At 38.6% G+C, this 13,797-nt stretch overlaps 1 protein-coding gene across 6 annotated transcripts in view; it reads left to right on the forward strand.

Moving 5' to 3' along the window:
- Positions 1 to 13,797, forward strand: part of GOLGA4 (golgin A4) — a 126,785-nt gene that overhangs the window by 26,360 nt on the left and 86,628 nt on the right. For 4 of the 6 annotated variants that reach the window (XM_030328626.1, XM_030328629.1, XM_030328628.1 and 1 more), the window contains exons 3-4: positions 937 to 1,035; positions 5,286 to 5,351. In XM_030328626.1, the coding sequence (XP_030184486.1) occupies positions 937 to 1,035; positions 5,286 to 5,351 (165 nt within the window). The remainder of the gene's footprint in view (positions 1 to 936; positions 1,036 to 5,285; positions 5,352 to 13,797) is intronic. The other 2 variants (XM_030328630.1, XM_030328631.1) reach the window with 1 other exon arrangement.

Here is a 13,797-nt window from a genome sequence, read left to right on the forward strand (position 1 = left end):
TGAGTTGATGTTGCAAAAGATTTGGGTTTTTAAAAATTTATTTAGTTTTTGAGATAAACATAGATTCACAGGAGGTTACAAAATTTTTTTTAGGGAGGCCCTGTTGTACCCTTTACCCATTTTCTCCCAAAGATAACATCTTGTATAATAACTATGGTACACCGGCAAAATGAAGGAATTGCCATTGGTAAACTGTGACCTCCACAGAGATTATTCAGAGTTCACCAGTTTTACATTTAAAAGTTCATTTTAATTATACTTTCTTCTAATCTAATTCATGATTATTAATATTTTGGTATATAGTGTACAGCTTGTGACAGAAACTGAAGGACAGAAGAGAATACATATTAAAAGAATTCGTATGATGATTGCTTCTCAGCCTTTTGGCTAAGCTCAAGTAGATCTTAGTAGATCTTAGTATTCTGAAAGAATTAGTATAATAGGATTTGTCCTGAAGACTCGTTATATAAATGTCAGTTTCAAAAGTTTCTTCTGTACATATTTTCGTTTCTAAGCACAAAAGAAACGATTATTTAACATTTTCTGTGTTTTGTCCTGCCCCCAATCTCAGTGCTCTCTTGTTGAATGTGTGACCACGGTCAACATTTGTTCTATGAAGGCTTTGTGTTCTTTACCGTGTGTGGTTCTTATCGGTGTGGACTCTTACACCGAGTTGGCGGACACGCTGTGCGCTGTGGTGGCTGTCGCCCATGTCATTTGTGCGCCAGGAAGCAAGTTGAGATTCCAGGGAGCTCAAGGCCCCTCCATTGCTGAGCTTTCTGGCAACTTGCTATTTCTGCGGGTGGGGAGATGGTAGCCGTGGTGGTGGTGGTGCACGTGCGGCGTGGCGAGGACACTTTGCGACATGCCCTCATGATTCGTTTTTCATGATGTGTTTTGTTTTTGTGCCTCTGCTTATTACACTGAATGAGACAGCTGCTAGCCGGGATGATAGCAGAGCCTGCTTTTCTCTCTGAGTATACTATCTTTGCTTTGGATTCCTCCAAGCAGCCTAAAACACAGACTGACAGTGTGGTGAGTCCTTCCACCGCTTTCTGCATTCCCCCTGTGGGGAAGCAAAGGAATTTGGTAATTCTAGAAGCACATCTCCTGCTGCTTGTCGCTCACTGTCCCTCCAAGCATCTTCCGTGCCCTGTTGCTAACCCTGCTCTAAAAAATCAGAGTAAACTGCTGAATTCTGACAGCTGGTGTGTTTTCTGGCAGCTTTTTAACAGCAGCAAAATAACACTGTTTTCATTAATGTGGCGAACTTGGTCTAAACTCTCAGTTTTCTCTCTGGGGAATGTTTGCTCATTAACTAAAAATGGTATGAATTGCTAGAAATCTCTGTTCTACTTTTGGCAGGAGGCCAAGAATATTTTGAGCTGTGACTCACTGAGAAAAACAATGCATTGTTCATAAATCGTAATTGAACAACATTGAGTAGGTGGGTGGATTCTACTGTAACAAATAATTGCATCTTCTTTGGGGAGAGTACCAGTTTTCTATAAAACATCTGAGAGGAAGCAATTAATCTCATTATGTTTCAATTGACTGAATTGATATAATTTTGAATCCTGCATATAACTTCACTTTGAGAAAGTGGACTGTTTTCATACGTATCTTAAGTTCTTAAGTTAGGAAATTAAAACTTAGAGATCTTTGATTGCCCAGTAAGGAAAGCTTTTTGTGTTGCATTGGACACTAATTTGGATTGAGGTTTTCCTTTTTTTTTTTTTTTTTTTAGTGTTTATTTTTGAGAGAGAGAGAGCCAGCAAACAGGGGAGGGGTAGAGAGAGAGAGACAGAGACAGAGACAGAAAATCCCAAGCAGACTCCACATTGTCAGCACAGAGCCCGATGCGGGGCTCCAACTCACGAACCATGAGATCATGACCTGAGCTGAAATCAAAGTTGGATGCTTTACCGACTGAGCCACCCAGGTGCCCTAAGGGATTGAGGTTTTTTTTAAACGAGGAGAATTGGTTTAATTTATTAAGTAGCTGGTGATGAAACTAGAACATCTCTGTACTTAATCCATGCAGCCAGGAAGGACTTGGTGTGCATATGGTCAGTAGCAATGCTAAATCACATTCTGAACTTGGTTTTAGAAAAGAAAGCAGCTGAGAGTTCTAGTGATGCCCTAGCTTGGATCTCAGGGCAAAGGGTCTCGCCTTGGTTCTGGCTACAAGTAATACCTCACTATTTGCAAAACTGGTTTGAGAGGCAGACAGGAATCTAAGTTAACCTACCAATTTATTTTATTAAAAAAAAAAATTTTTTTTTATTTTTATTTAAAAAAATTTTTTTTTTTCAACGTTTATTTATTTTTGGGACAGAGAGAGACAGAGCATGAACGGGGGAGGGGCAGAGAGAGAGGGAGACACAGAATCAGAAACAGGCTCCGAGCCATCAGCCCAGAGCCTGACACGGGGCTCGAACTCACGGAGTGCGAGATCGTGACCTGGCTGAAGTCGGACGCTTAACCGACTGCGCCACCCAGGCGCCCCAAAAATTTTTTTTTAAGTAGACTCCACGCGAGGCTCAAACTCATGATGCTGAGATCAAGACCTGAGCTGAGATCTAAGAGTCAGACACTTAACAGACACCCCACTAATTTACTTTAAAAACATAAAATGATATTACTTTATATTTTATGTAATAGTAACAGAGACTTAAAAAAAAAGAAGATCCCCTCCTAGGCCTACTTCCATATACATAAAAGTAATTTAAGTACCTATTCTCTTGTAAAAAATGCTGATGCCTTTGAAATATATGTGTTTTATATGTTTATAAAATAAAGTTGTAATTATTTAAAAATACCTTAAGTAGACTAAAAGTCTTCATTTATCTTATTTAAATTTTGTCCAGATAAAAACTTCTCTCCATGCAACAAAGGGAAATCACGGCATGACCTATAACAAAGTACAAATGGAACACAAATTTAGTGAGGGTCTGCTTATGAGTTCACCAGCTGTTGATTTTTCCTTCATTCAGATTTTTGAAAATGACCCCAAATTCTAAAAATTACTGTATCCTTAGTGCTCAGCAGTCAAAAAAATAGTTGTTGAGAGAACAAACCGTAATTGAAGACAAATCCGGCAGGGAACTGTGTGTGCCTTTAAATTAAATGCGCTTTAGACTAGAAGAATTTTTCTGTTACCTAAGAATTGCCTCCGGGAGAAAGTACTGGTGGCAGCTGAGTATTGACACGCGTTGCGCTAGTTCTTTTGGCTTCTCTCTGGGACAAGGACTCCAGAAGCCTTTTTATACTCAAGGAGGTAATGTTGCTTCTGCAGATTCCTAATTTAAATGTACAGGGTAACATGGCAATGCTTTCCTTAGCTGTGTCTATTTAAATATGTGATGTAATACACGTATTGAAATATATTTGCAGAGAGGGAAAGTTTTTAAACGTTACGTAATGTTTGTCCGATAGTGTGATAGGTCAGTTATAGAACAGCTTTTTGTATGGACCACAATCATGTGTCAAGTGATTTACTTAAAATAGAATATAGACTCTCTTGCCACTCTTCATCCTGACTTAAATGTTTTATGGAACCATTTCATTTCCTTTCTCTGCAATTTAACGATCTTAATTTTCAATATAGGGATTGAGAGACTTCTTGAACTCTATAAAGTATGTTTTTTATTTTATAGTGTGTAATGTAGTATATTTTTAGGGCCAGAAAGCATTAATGGCCACGCTACACAAATATAGCCATATATACAGCTTGTAATTCTTTGAAATGGTAGAGAACAGGAAGATAAGAGTTACGTTCCCCCAACTTTTCTCCCTAATACAACCCTAAGGGAGATGTCCTGGACTGATAAAATTTGATAACTTTTTATATTAGAGGGAGAAGGTGTATCAGTTGTTCTTGGGGAAGATCCAAACGTATTACAAAAGTGGAAATAGTAGTAACGGTGGCAAAAGAATCCCACCCCACATGCCCAGTACCCAGTAGCATCAGTTAATGGCTCATGGCTCTCTTATTTTATTATCACACCCCCACACTTGTCTAACCACCCTCCCACACATGCACACCTCCCTTCCCCTGTCCCCATCCCTGCTGGGTTATTTGAAGCAAATTTCAGAAACCTTATTCCATCTAAATGTTTTGGTGTATATTTCTGAAAGATAATGACTGAAAATATATAACACAGTACATTTATCACACCTAAAAATTAGTAGTTTCTTAGTACCAAATACCTAATGGGAGTACAGTTCAGAAAATTGAGAACACTTGCAAAGCTGAGTGCCATCTCCACTGATATTCAAGAATACTCAGGGGTCCCTGGGTGGCTCTGTTGGTTGGGTGTCTGACTCTTGATCTCGGCTCAGGTCATGATCTCATGGCTCGAGGGATCGAGCCCTGCATCGGGGGGATTCTCTCTCTTCCTCTCTCTCTGCACCCACCCTCAAAAATAAATAAACATTAAAAAAAAGACTATTCATTATTTGACCTTTCCTTGGTCAGCTGTAGAAATGTACAGGAAATGTCTTATTTAAAAACCTACCAAGTTACTGAAACATAGTGGCTAGGATTTGCTCTAACGCTTTGTTTAAAACTTAGAAGTTATTTTATCGTGAGCTGCTTTTAAGGCTCTAATTTTGGTCAGTGTATTACAAATGCAGTATAGAATTTTGAATCTCAGAGAATCTCCTTCATTATCATGGAACCTATGCCAGGCTGATGTAATCAGGAGAATGTCGCTTAATTTGGAGCATTTGTCATAGCAACAGAACAAAACAAAAAGCTTTCATATGTGGAAGAAGATATTTTTAATGACAGGTTTTTCTGAAAATTGGCATAACAATTTCATTTAGACTGCTGGCTTCAGATGAATGAGGCATTTCCATCTCTTGTAGCAAAGATGTTTTTCAGGCCTTAGCCCATATAACTTTGAGTATTATTTTATCGTAGGGAACACTTGACATTGCTTTTTCTGGATAGTTGTCTATTTGAATGAGTTTTGCTAATTGAATCCCTGATGTTAATTTTGTCATGGGGGAAAAAGCTAGGGACCCTATAATGGGGAGAGGTATGTGATTAGCTTAAAATGAAATTTTCAACATACTAATCTTTGCTATTTAGTTACATATATTATAGCAAAATAAATTTTCTAAATACTCACCGTACTAGTTTTGCCTTGCATGAAAACATTCTAATAAATGAACTAATTGTGTTTGATAAATGTATCTAATGGGTCTTGGTGCTTGGCGTTTGTTCTTAACAGTTTTTTCTGTTCCTTTTCTTTATGATACTTCTTTGTTTTTCTTAGAATGCATCTATCCAAGCCACGAAATCTCCTGACAGTGTTAATGGAAGTGAACCAACCACTCCTCAGGTCTGTTACTACTGTTATTTTTAAAAAATAGCAAGTCATTTCAGAGTGTTGGTCAATCTATATTATTAGCATTTGACTTCCTATTGAAAGAGTGATGTCCAAACATTTGATATAATATGTATATGTATGGTAAATCCAGGTGTGTTGATGCTTTCTTGGAAACAGTTTTAAGTAAAAATCATGCATGTATATACACCAGTCATGTAATACGACGTTGTTACTCATTTAAAAAATTAATGGCAGTAAAGAGAAAACTTTTTGAAAAAAAGGAATATGACTTTATGCTTGTACAATATTATGGATAGTTTATATTGAAAGACATATTGGATTACATAATTTGGAAGGGGGGATATGGACGAAATGGGATTTCTTTTAAAGTTTGCTCTAATGCAGAGTGTTTTACTACTAGAGCACTTGTGTTATCTTTGATTTAAAAAAGTTACTTGGGGGGTGCAGCACAAGTGACATTCTTTTGATTCTTTCCGAAAACGAAAGAAAAAAAATTCATTAAAAACGTCATTATGACAGCAATGTCTGACATGAACATTCGTTTACTTTGGCTCTAGTGATGGTGTTATCATTAACCTGGCTATTCTTAGCAGTCTCTAATGTAGAGCAGAAACATTTCTAATCTGTGAACCTGGAGCATATATGTAGACAATTTAGGAGCTAGATGATTTATGAACTAAATTGTGTAGACTAAACATTCTAAAGTATTGTCTAGCGCAGATACAGATTATAGCTTCGCAAACTCCGTGAACAGATTCTATGAGCTGAGAACTTTGTTCCTTTTGGGGGGAGCTGGTCAGGTTCTGGGCATAGTCCAAGTCCCTGGGCTTCTGGCTCTGGCTTTGCTCAGCCTCCCTAGTTAAACTATTCCAATCCTCTACAAATACATCATTATCTAGAAATGCCATGAAGTAGGGGTAAAACATTTGGAGGCACTGGTCTAAATGGTTCTGGACAGATCCAGTGGTCTTTAGTGAATATTATTTAAAACTATTATTTAGAACGCGTGTTTTCCTCTCTTATAGAATAGTTCAAAAAGGCTAAATACTGTTATAAATGCAAAAACTAGAATGAATGAGAACCAGCTTTCTAACACATTCAGGAGAAATTTAAGTTTTAATGAAGGTGAAGAATGAACATACTCAGGAAGTAAGCCCACCAAAGGCTTGGAACTTTCTTAAAAAAATACAAATATTTTTCTCGAAAATAATAAAGTAGTAGTTATTGAGTGTTTACTATGTGTCAGACATCGTTAAACATCTTATATATATGATCTCATTGAATTCTTAATCACAAGCAGGTGCCCTTACTCAGAAGTCTTTATTTTTAAACACGTTTCTGATTAGTTGGTTGTTGGCTGTTGTTAGCAAATTGGGAATGATGCATATCCTCCAAGGGGGTGGAATGCTTCCTGTGATTGGGCATCTTGACAGCAGCAGGAGATCAGAGAGTTGATGCCAAGGGAGAAGAGACGGCACAAAGCAAGCCTGAGAGTTCATACAGCTACCGGTGACCCCCCCCCCCCCGCCCTTGTTACTGCGTTGAACATCCTACGTATTTCAGTTGGTTTTGGCACCCAGTATAATGATTTAATAAGCATTTGCTCCTTTTTTCTTTTCCACACAGTATATTGTGAAAAACTTCAAACATACAGAGAAATAGAACTTTCAAGTGAGCATCTGTATACCTACCACCTAGATTCTGTCATTGGTACTTTACTGTGTTTGCTTTATCACCAGTCTGTCTGTGTATACATTCTTCTGTCTGCCCCTCAATCCATTTTTACTTTTAAAAATTACTTATTTATTTTTTAATTTTTTAAACGTTTATTTATTTTTTGAGAGAGAGAGAGGGAGAGAAGCGCAGGCAGGGGAGGGATAGAGAGAGGGAGACACAGAATCCAAAGCAGGCTCCAGGCTCTGAGCTGTCAGCACAGAGCCCGACGCGGGGCTCGAACTCGTGAGCCATGAGATCGTGACCTGAGCCAAAGTGGGACGCTCAACCGACTGAGCCACTCAGGCGCCCCTCCAATTTTACTTTCTTAATGGCATTTCAGAGTAAGTTGTGGGTCATGATATCCTTTCCTTTAATGTTTTAGCATGTATATCATTAACCAGAGTTCATTACTTGTATTTTTTTTAAGTATTAATACTTTAATTACTTTGAGGAGAGAGGAATGGAAATACCACATGTAAGAATTAATTCTTAAAAATACAAGTTAAATCAAATTTTAAAGGACCTTACTATGAAACTGACTAGTTTCAAAGGTTTAATTAGTGGTATAATTACATATATACCTACTAAGGACACACAGCCTAGAGGTTCTGTAGTAATGAATCATGATGAAAATTTACTTTACTAATTTTTTAGTTAATTTGTCTGGTTAAAAGGTAGTTATCTCCTTAGATTTTTTTTTTTTAGATTGAAGTATAATTGACATATGATACCTCCTTAGTTTCAGGTATACATCATAGTGATTTGGTATTTTTGTACGTTAGGAAATGATCCCCATGATTAGTCTAGTTACCAGAATCTGTCGCCATGCAGAATTATTACAGTATTAATGACTGGGTTCCCTATGCTGTACATTACATCCCTTTGACTTCTTTCTTTTACAACTGGAAGTTTGTACTTATTAATTCTCTTCACCTATTTTTCCTTCTTCCCCAAACCCCTCCCTCTTCATGTAACCAATAGTTTGTTTCCTGTATCTATGAAACTGTATTGTTTTGTTTTATTTTTTAAAATTTTATATATCAGTGAAATCATATGGCATTTGACTTTCTTTGACTTATCTCACTTAGAATAGTACCCTCTAGGTCCATCCATGTCACAAATGGCAAGATTTCACTCTTTTTACATGGCTAAGTAATATTCTTTTTTAAAAAAGTGTATCTATTTTTTTTTTTTTAATTTTTTTTTTCAACGTTTATTTATTTTTGGGACAGAGAGAGACAGAGCATGAACGGGGGAGGGGCAGAGAGAGAGGGAGACACAGAATCGGAAGCAGGCTCCAGGCTCCGAGCCATCAGCCCAGAGCCCGACGCGGGGCTCGAACTCATGGACCGCAAGATCGTGACCTGGCTGAAGTCGGACGCTTAACCGACTGCGCCACACAGGCGCCCCTAAAAAAGTATCTATTTTGAGAGAGAGAGTGAGCACACATGCTTGTGCATGCCAGTGGGGAGGGACAGAGAGAGAGAGGAAGAGAGAGAATCCCGAGTGGGCTCTGTGCTGATGGTGCAGAGCCCAATGTGGGGCTCTATCTCACGAATCTTGAGATCATGACCTGAGCGGAAATCAAGAGTCTGACGCTTCGCTGACTGAGCCACCCAGGTGCCCCAAGTAATATTTTTATATATTTGTTCCTATAATATTCTTATAATCTCTATCTCTGTGTCTGTGTCTGTTCTGTCTATATATCACATTTTCTTTATCCATTCAGCTGTTGAAGGACACTTGGGTTGCTTCCATATCTTGGCTTGTGTAGATAATGCAGTGAACGTGAGGATGCATACTTCTCCTGGAGTTTGTGTTTCCATTCTTTTTTGCACATCAGTCCCCAGAAGGGGAATTGCTGGATCATATGGTAGTTCTATTTTTAATTTTTTGATGACTTCCATACTGTTTTCCATCAGGGCTACACCAGCTTACATTCCCACCAGCAGTGTACAAGGGTTCCCTTTCCCTACATCCTCACCAACACTTGCTGTTTTTTTGATAATAGCCGATCTGACCACTGTGAGGTGCTATCTCATTGTGGTTTTGGTTTGCAATTCCTTGATGGTTAGTGATGTTCTTTTCCCAGGCCCGTTGGCCATCTGCTTGTCTCCTTTGGAAAAATGTCTTTTCAAGTCCTATGCCCATTAAAAAAAATTTTTTTTATATTGTGTAAGTTCTTTATGTATTTTGGATGTTAGTGCCTTATCAAATGTATGATTTGCAGATACCTTTTCCCATTCAGTAGGTTGCCTTTTCATTTTGTTGATGGTTTCCTTCACTGTGCAAAAAGCCTTTTAGTTCGATGTAATCCCATTTGTTTATTTTAGCTTTTGTTATCCTTGCCTAATGAGACTGGTCCAAAAAAAAATACTGCTAAGACTGATATCAAAGAGCTTACTGCCTTTTTCTTCTAGGAGTTGTGTTTTCTTTTTTGAGGTAAATTTTACATAAAGTGAAATGTACAGACCTCAAGTGTGCATCGACCCGAGTTTTAACAAATGTGTATGCTGAAGCCATATGTTAATCCCATACAGAGATTACAGAACATTATCAAGACCCCAGAAAGTTCCTTTATGGTTCTTCTTCCTCCTAAAGGCAATCTCTTAAAATTTTTCCCCACCAAACCGCGGGGGACTAGTTTTGCTTGTTTTAGGACTTTATATAATAGCCTCGTGTATGTAGTACGTACTCTTTTATAGAATGCTTCTTTCACTCACCGCAGTGTTTTTGGAATTTCATCCATGTTGTTGTGGTTATCAGTAGTTTGTCCCTTTTTATTGCTGTGTAGAATCCGTTTGAACAGTTTGTTACCTGTTAATGGACACCTGGGCCGTTTCCAGTTTTCAATTATTATGAATAGAACTACGAGCATTATTGTAGAAATCTTTTTGTGGATGTATGTTTTTCTTTCTTTTTCTTTTTGACTGTTGTTGATTGTGTACTAATATGTTTTGATGATTTCTAGAATAACATATACTGTATATATAAAATGATGTATTTGTTATATATCCTTTTGACCAAGCATGGAATGTTTAAATATCTCTTATTGGATCATCATTATCATATTGCCAGATTAAGGCCTAACTGAACAAATGTGTACTAAGTACCTACTTTATGGAAAGCATTGTGGCAAGGAGACAGACATAGAGAATATGGATTCTTTTCTAAATGAGCATATTTAGGGGCGCCTGGGTGGCTCAGCCGGTTAAGCGTCTGACTTTGGCTCAGGTCACGATCTCACGGTTCGTGGGTTTGAGCCCCAACGTCGGGCTCTGTGCTGACAGCTCAGAGCCTGGAGCCTGCTTCTGATTCTGTGTCTCCGTCTCTCTCTGCCCCTCCCCTGCTTATGCTGTCTCTCTCTGTCTCTCAAAAATAAAAAAATGTAGAAAAATTTTTTTAAAAAAATGAGCATATTTAGAGGTGAGGGTATGTGTGTAGCAGATATAATGGCAGGAAAACTTAGTGCTTACTGCATATAGCACACTATTTGAAATGTTTTCATTTATTTAATTCTCATAACAATCCTACTGGGCAGGACTGTTGTTATTTCCATTTTACACATGAGAAAATTAAAACATAGAGGTCTTAAAACTAGTAAGTGGTGAAACTGGGATTCAAATCAGGGAATTCGGTTCAGAGTCTGTGTTCTTAGTTACTGTGCTGTAAGTGACCGTAGTTATTTTGGGGCATAAACAACTCAGCTGTTGTTATACCAGTATGTAAGTAACTAATGGTGAGTCAGAATGCAGTCGGTGCTCCAAGAATGGTTCTGGTAAAAGCTTAGGCCATAAAGAAAGGTTGTTTCTGATGAGTGAGATCTGAGGTTTCCTGGAAAAGCGGACATCTGAGCTGAGTTTTGAAGGATGTCTGGATTTTCATATGCAGGGAAATTATGGGCAGTGGTACAGAGGCACACATTGATGCATTTGTTAAGGGGGCGGGAAGTTGCCTGTTGTGACTCAGGTTTTTGGTACATGGAGGGGTGAGTTTATAGAGAAATGGGTCTTGGGAGATGGGAACCTTGAATATAAGCTCAGGATCTTGAACCTTATATTAAATGGGAATCCAGTTTAAGCATTGGAACGAAATGATCTAAATGATGTTTTAGGAAGACAATTCTGGCGACAGTGTGACAGGGCAGATTAGGGTAAGAGATTAGAGGCAGGGGAACGGAAGACTGCTGCTGGTATCTAGCTTATAGAGGATAAGGTTCTGAATAAGAATAGTGTTGGGAGAATAAAAAGGGGGGATTGAAAACGGGGTCAAATGGGGGAGACAGAAAGGAATTAAAAGTAACTCTGATATGTTCACTTATTTTGGCGTATACATTTTTCCTTCCCTACCCCCCCATCAGTTTTTTCAAAAATGAATTCTAAATCCGTGAATGTCTTTGATATCAGAAACCTGACAACATTTGGCACCAGTGGGAGTGTATTTTTTCACATATCAGAAAGCTTGAGGATAAACAGTCTTTAAGGGCCCTTCTCCAGTTAGCTTCTTGTCCCCCCACATCCTTTACCACTGCCTTTCACCCTCACAACTACAAGTTGCCCTCCAAGAGTTGCATCTTCATTCTAGACAGAAGGAAAGACTCAAGGCAAAGACAAAAGGCATATTCCTTTTTATGAAGAAAATAATCTGTCTCCTAGAAGGTTCCATTGTATAGATTTCCATGTATCGTGCCTTATTGGCTGAACTTAGTCACCTGGCCCCCTCCTAGATGAAACAGGGTTTGGGAAAAGCTAATTAGAAAAACCCCTTTAATTGAAATATATCACAATATAATGTATACAGAAAAGTATGGTATACACCTTATACAGCTTTCTGAATGCTTACACATCAAGCACACCTTTGTAGCCAGTGCTCCAAATCAAGACACAGAAATTACCAGTGTCGCTTCCATTCCCTGCTCTGACTCCCAAGGATAACTACGATCCTGACGTCTGGGTTAATTTTCTGTTTTTGAACTTTATGTAAGTGGAATAAAAATGAGTATTCTTTCGTCTGTCTTCTTTTGCTCAATGCTTTATGAGATTCGTCTATATTGTTGTGGCTGTAAGTCATTCTCACTGCTGTCTAGTATTTCGTTGGTGAACAGACTGCAATTTATCCATTCGGTTATTGATAGGCATCAACAGTAGCTTCAGGTTTGGGACTATTTTTTTTTTTTTTTTTTTACATTTATTTATTTCTGAGAGACAGAGACAGAGCACAAGTTGGGGAGGGGCAGAGATAAAAGGAGACACGGAATCTGAAGCAGGCTCCAGGCTCCGAGCTGTCAGCACAGAGCCCGATGCAGGGCTCGAATCCACAAACCCTGAGATCATGACCTGAGCCGAAGTCGGATGCTTAACCGACTGAGTCACCCAGGTGCCCCTGGGGCTATTTTGAATAAGATTGCTGTAAACTTTCTAGTTTATCTTTTGCTGAACATACATACACATTTCCACTGAGTCCATACTTAGTAATGAAATTGCTGATTCAGGTTGTGTACTTGTATTTGGTTTTAGTAAATACCGACAAGTAGTTTTCCAAAGTGGACTACTCCATATCCTTACCAATACTTGGTATTTTCCATAGTTTTAATTTTAGCCATTCTGGTGGATGGGTGGTGGTGTCTCATGTGGCTTTAATTTGTGTTTGGGAAGGTGAATATTACTTTGAACAAAACTGGGTCCTGGTAAAAAGAAAAACAGGAAGATTAGATATCAGGTGGTAGCCAGTCTTTGTTGTTTGCCTTAAGCCAGTCTTACCTTGAAGTACTGTGCATTGACTTATTGCCCTTCACAACTACCCTGTGCGATGAGTGCATTTTACATATGAGGAAGCAGAAGCACCAAAGGTCAGGTAACTTGCCCAAGGTCATAGTGCCAGTAATGGCAGAGCTAAGACTTGGGCCCAAGAGGTCTGGTTTCATAGCCTATGCTCTTAGCTACTGCATCATATGAAAGGGTCTGCCACAGAAGCTTGTGTATGACATTCTCATTTGTAATCTTGTCTTTTATTTTAGTCTCCTTTCTCTAATGATAGTAATGATTATTAATGTATATTGAGTATTTGCTACATTGTAGGCACTTTGCCTGTATTAACTCAGTGCTTGTGGCATCCGTCTGAGGTGGGTAGTATTATCACCATCGTCATAGAATTATTTTTATCATCCCCATTTTAAAGAGGAAGAAAGAAGACTAGTGAAGTTAAGTAATTTGGCCAAGGTCATGTCGAACATACTGGGGGAACCAGGATTTGAACTTAGGCACCCTAATTCGATAGTCCACAGGCCGAATCACTGCACTCAAACGTGTCACTTGCAAATGTACCGGGGTGGCTGTTACCAGGTTTATCAGCTTCTGTGAAGACGTGTCTTTGACATTGTTCTTCAGCTGCTGGCTGACCCTAAGACAACAACTGTTTCTAGTGTAATTCGAACTTGCTTCACTTGTTTGTCCTAGGGCAACTCACCGTCTGTGTGAAGTGAAAAGCACTTTTTGCATAGGTCAGAAGTGGCTGGTCGTGGAGTATCAGTAAAGCAGTTCTTAAAAGGTTTTGAGCATGAGGGTCCCTCCTCTCCCTTAAGACTTTCTCCATCCCTCCACCCCCATAAAGGTAAACGTGCACATTATGATAGAAGGGTGTTTGTGTAAATACATATACTGCATATGGAAAAGTACCTGTAATTGCTTTAAATCAAAATGAGTTCACAGTATGTGTATTATTT

Source organism: Lynx canadensis, chromosome C2, assembly GCF_007474595.2.
Source record: "Lynx canadensis isolate LIC74 chromosome C2, mLynCan4.pri.v2, whole genome shotgun sequence".
NCBI classification, from domain to species: domain Eukaryota; kingdom Metazoa; phylum Chordata; class Mammalia; order Carnivora; family Felidae; genus Lynx; species Lynx canadensis.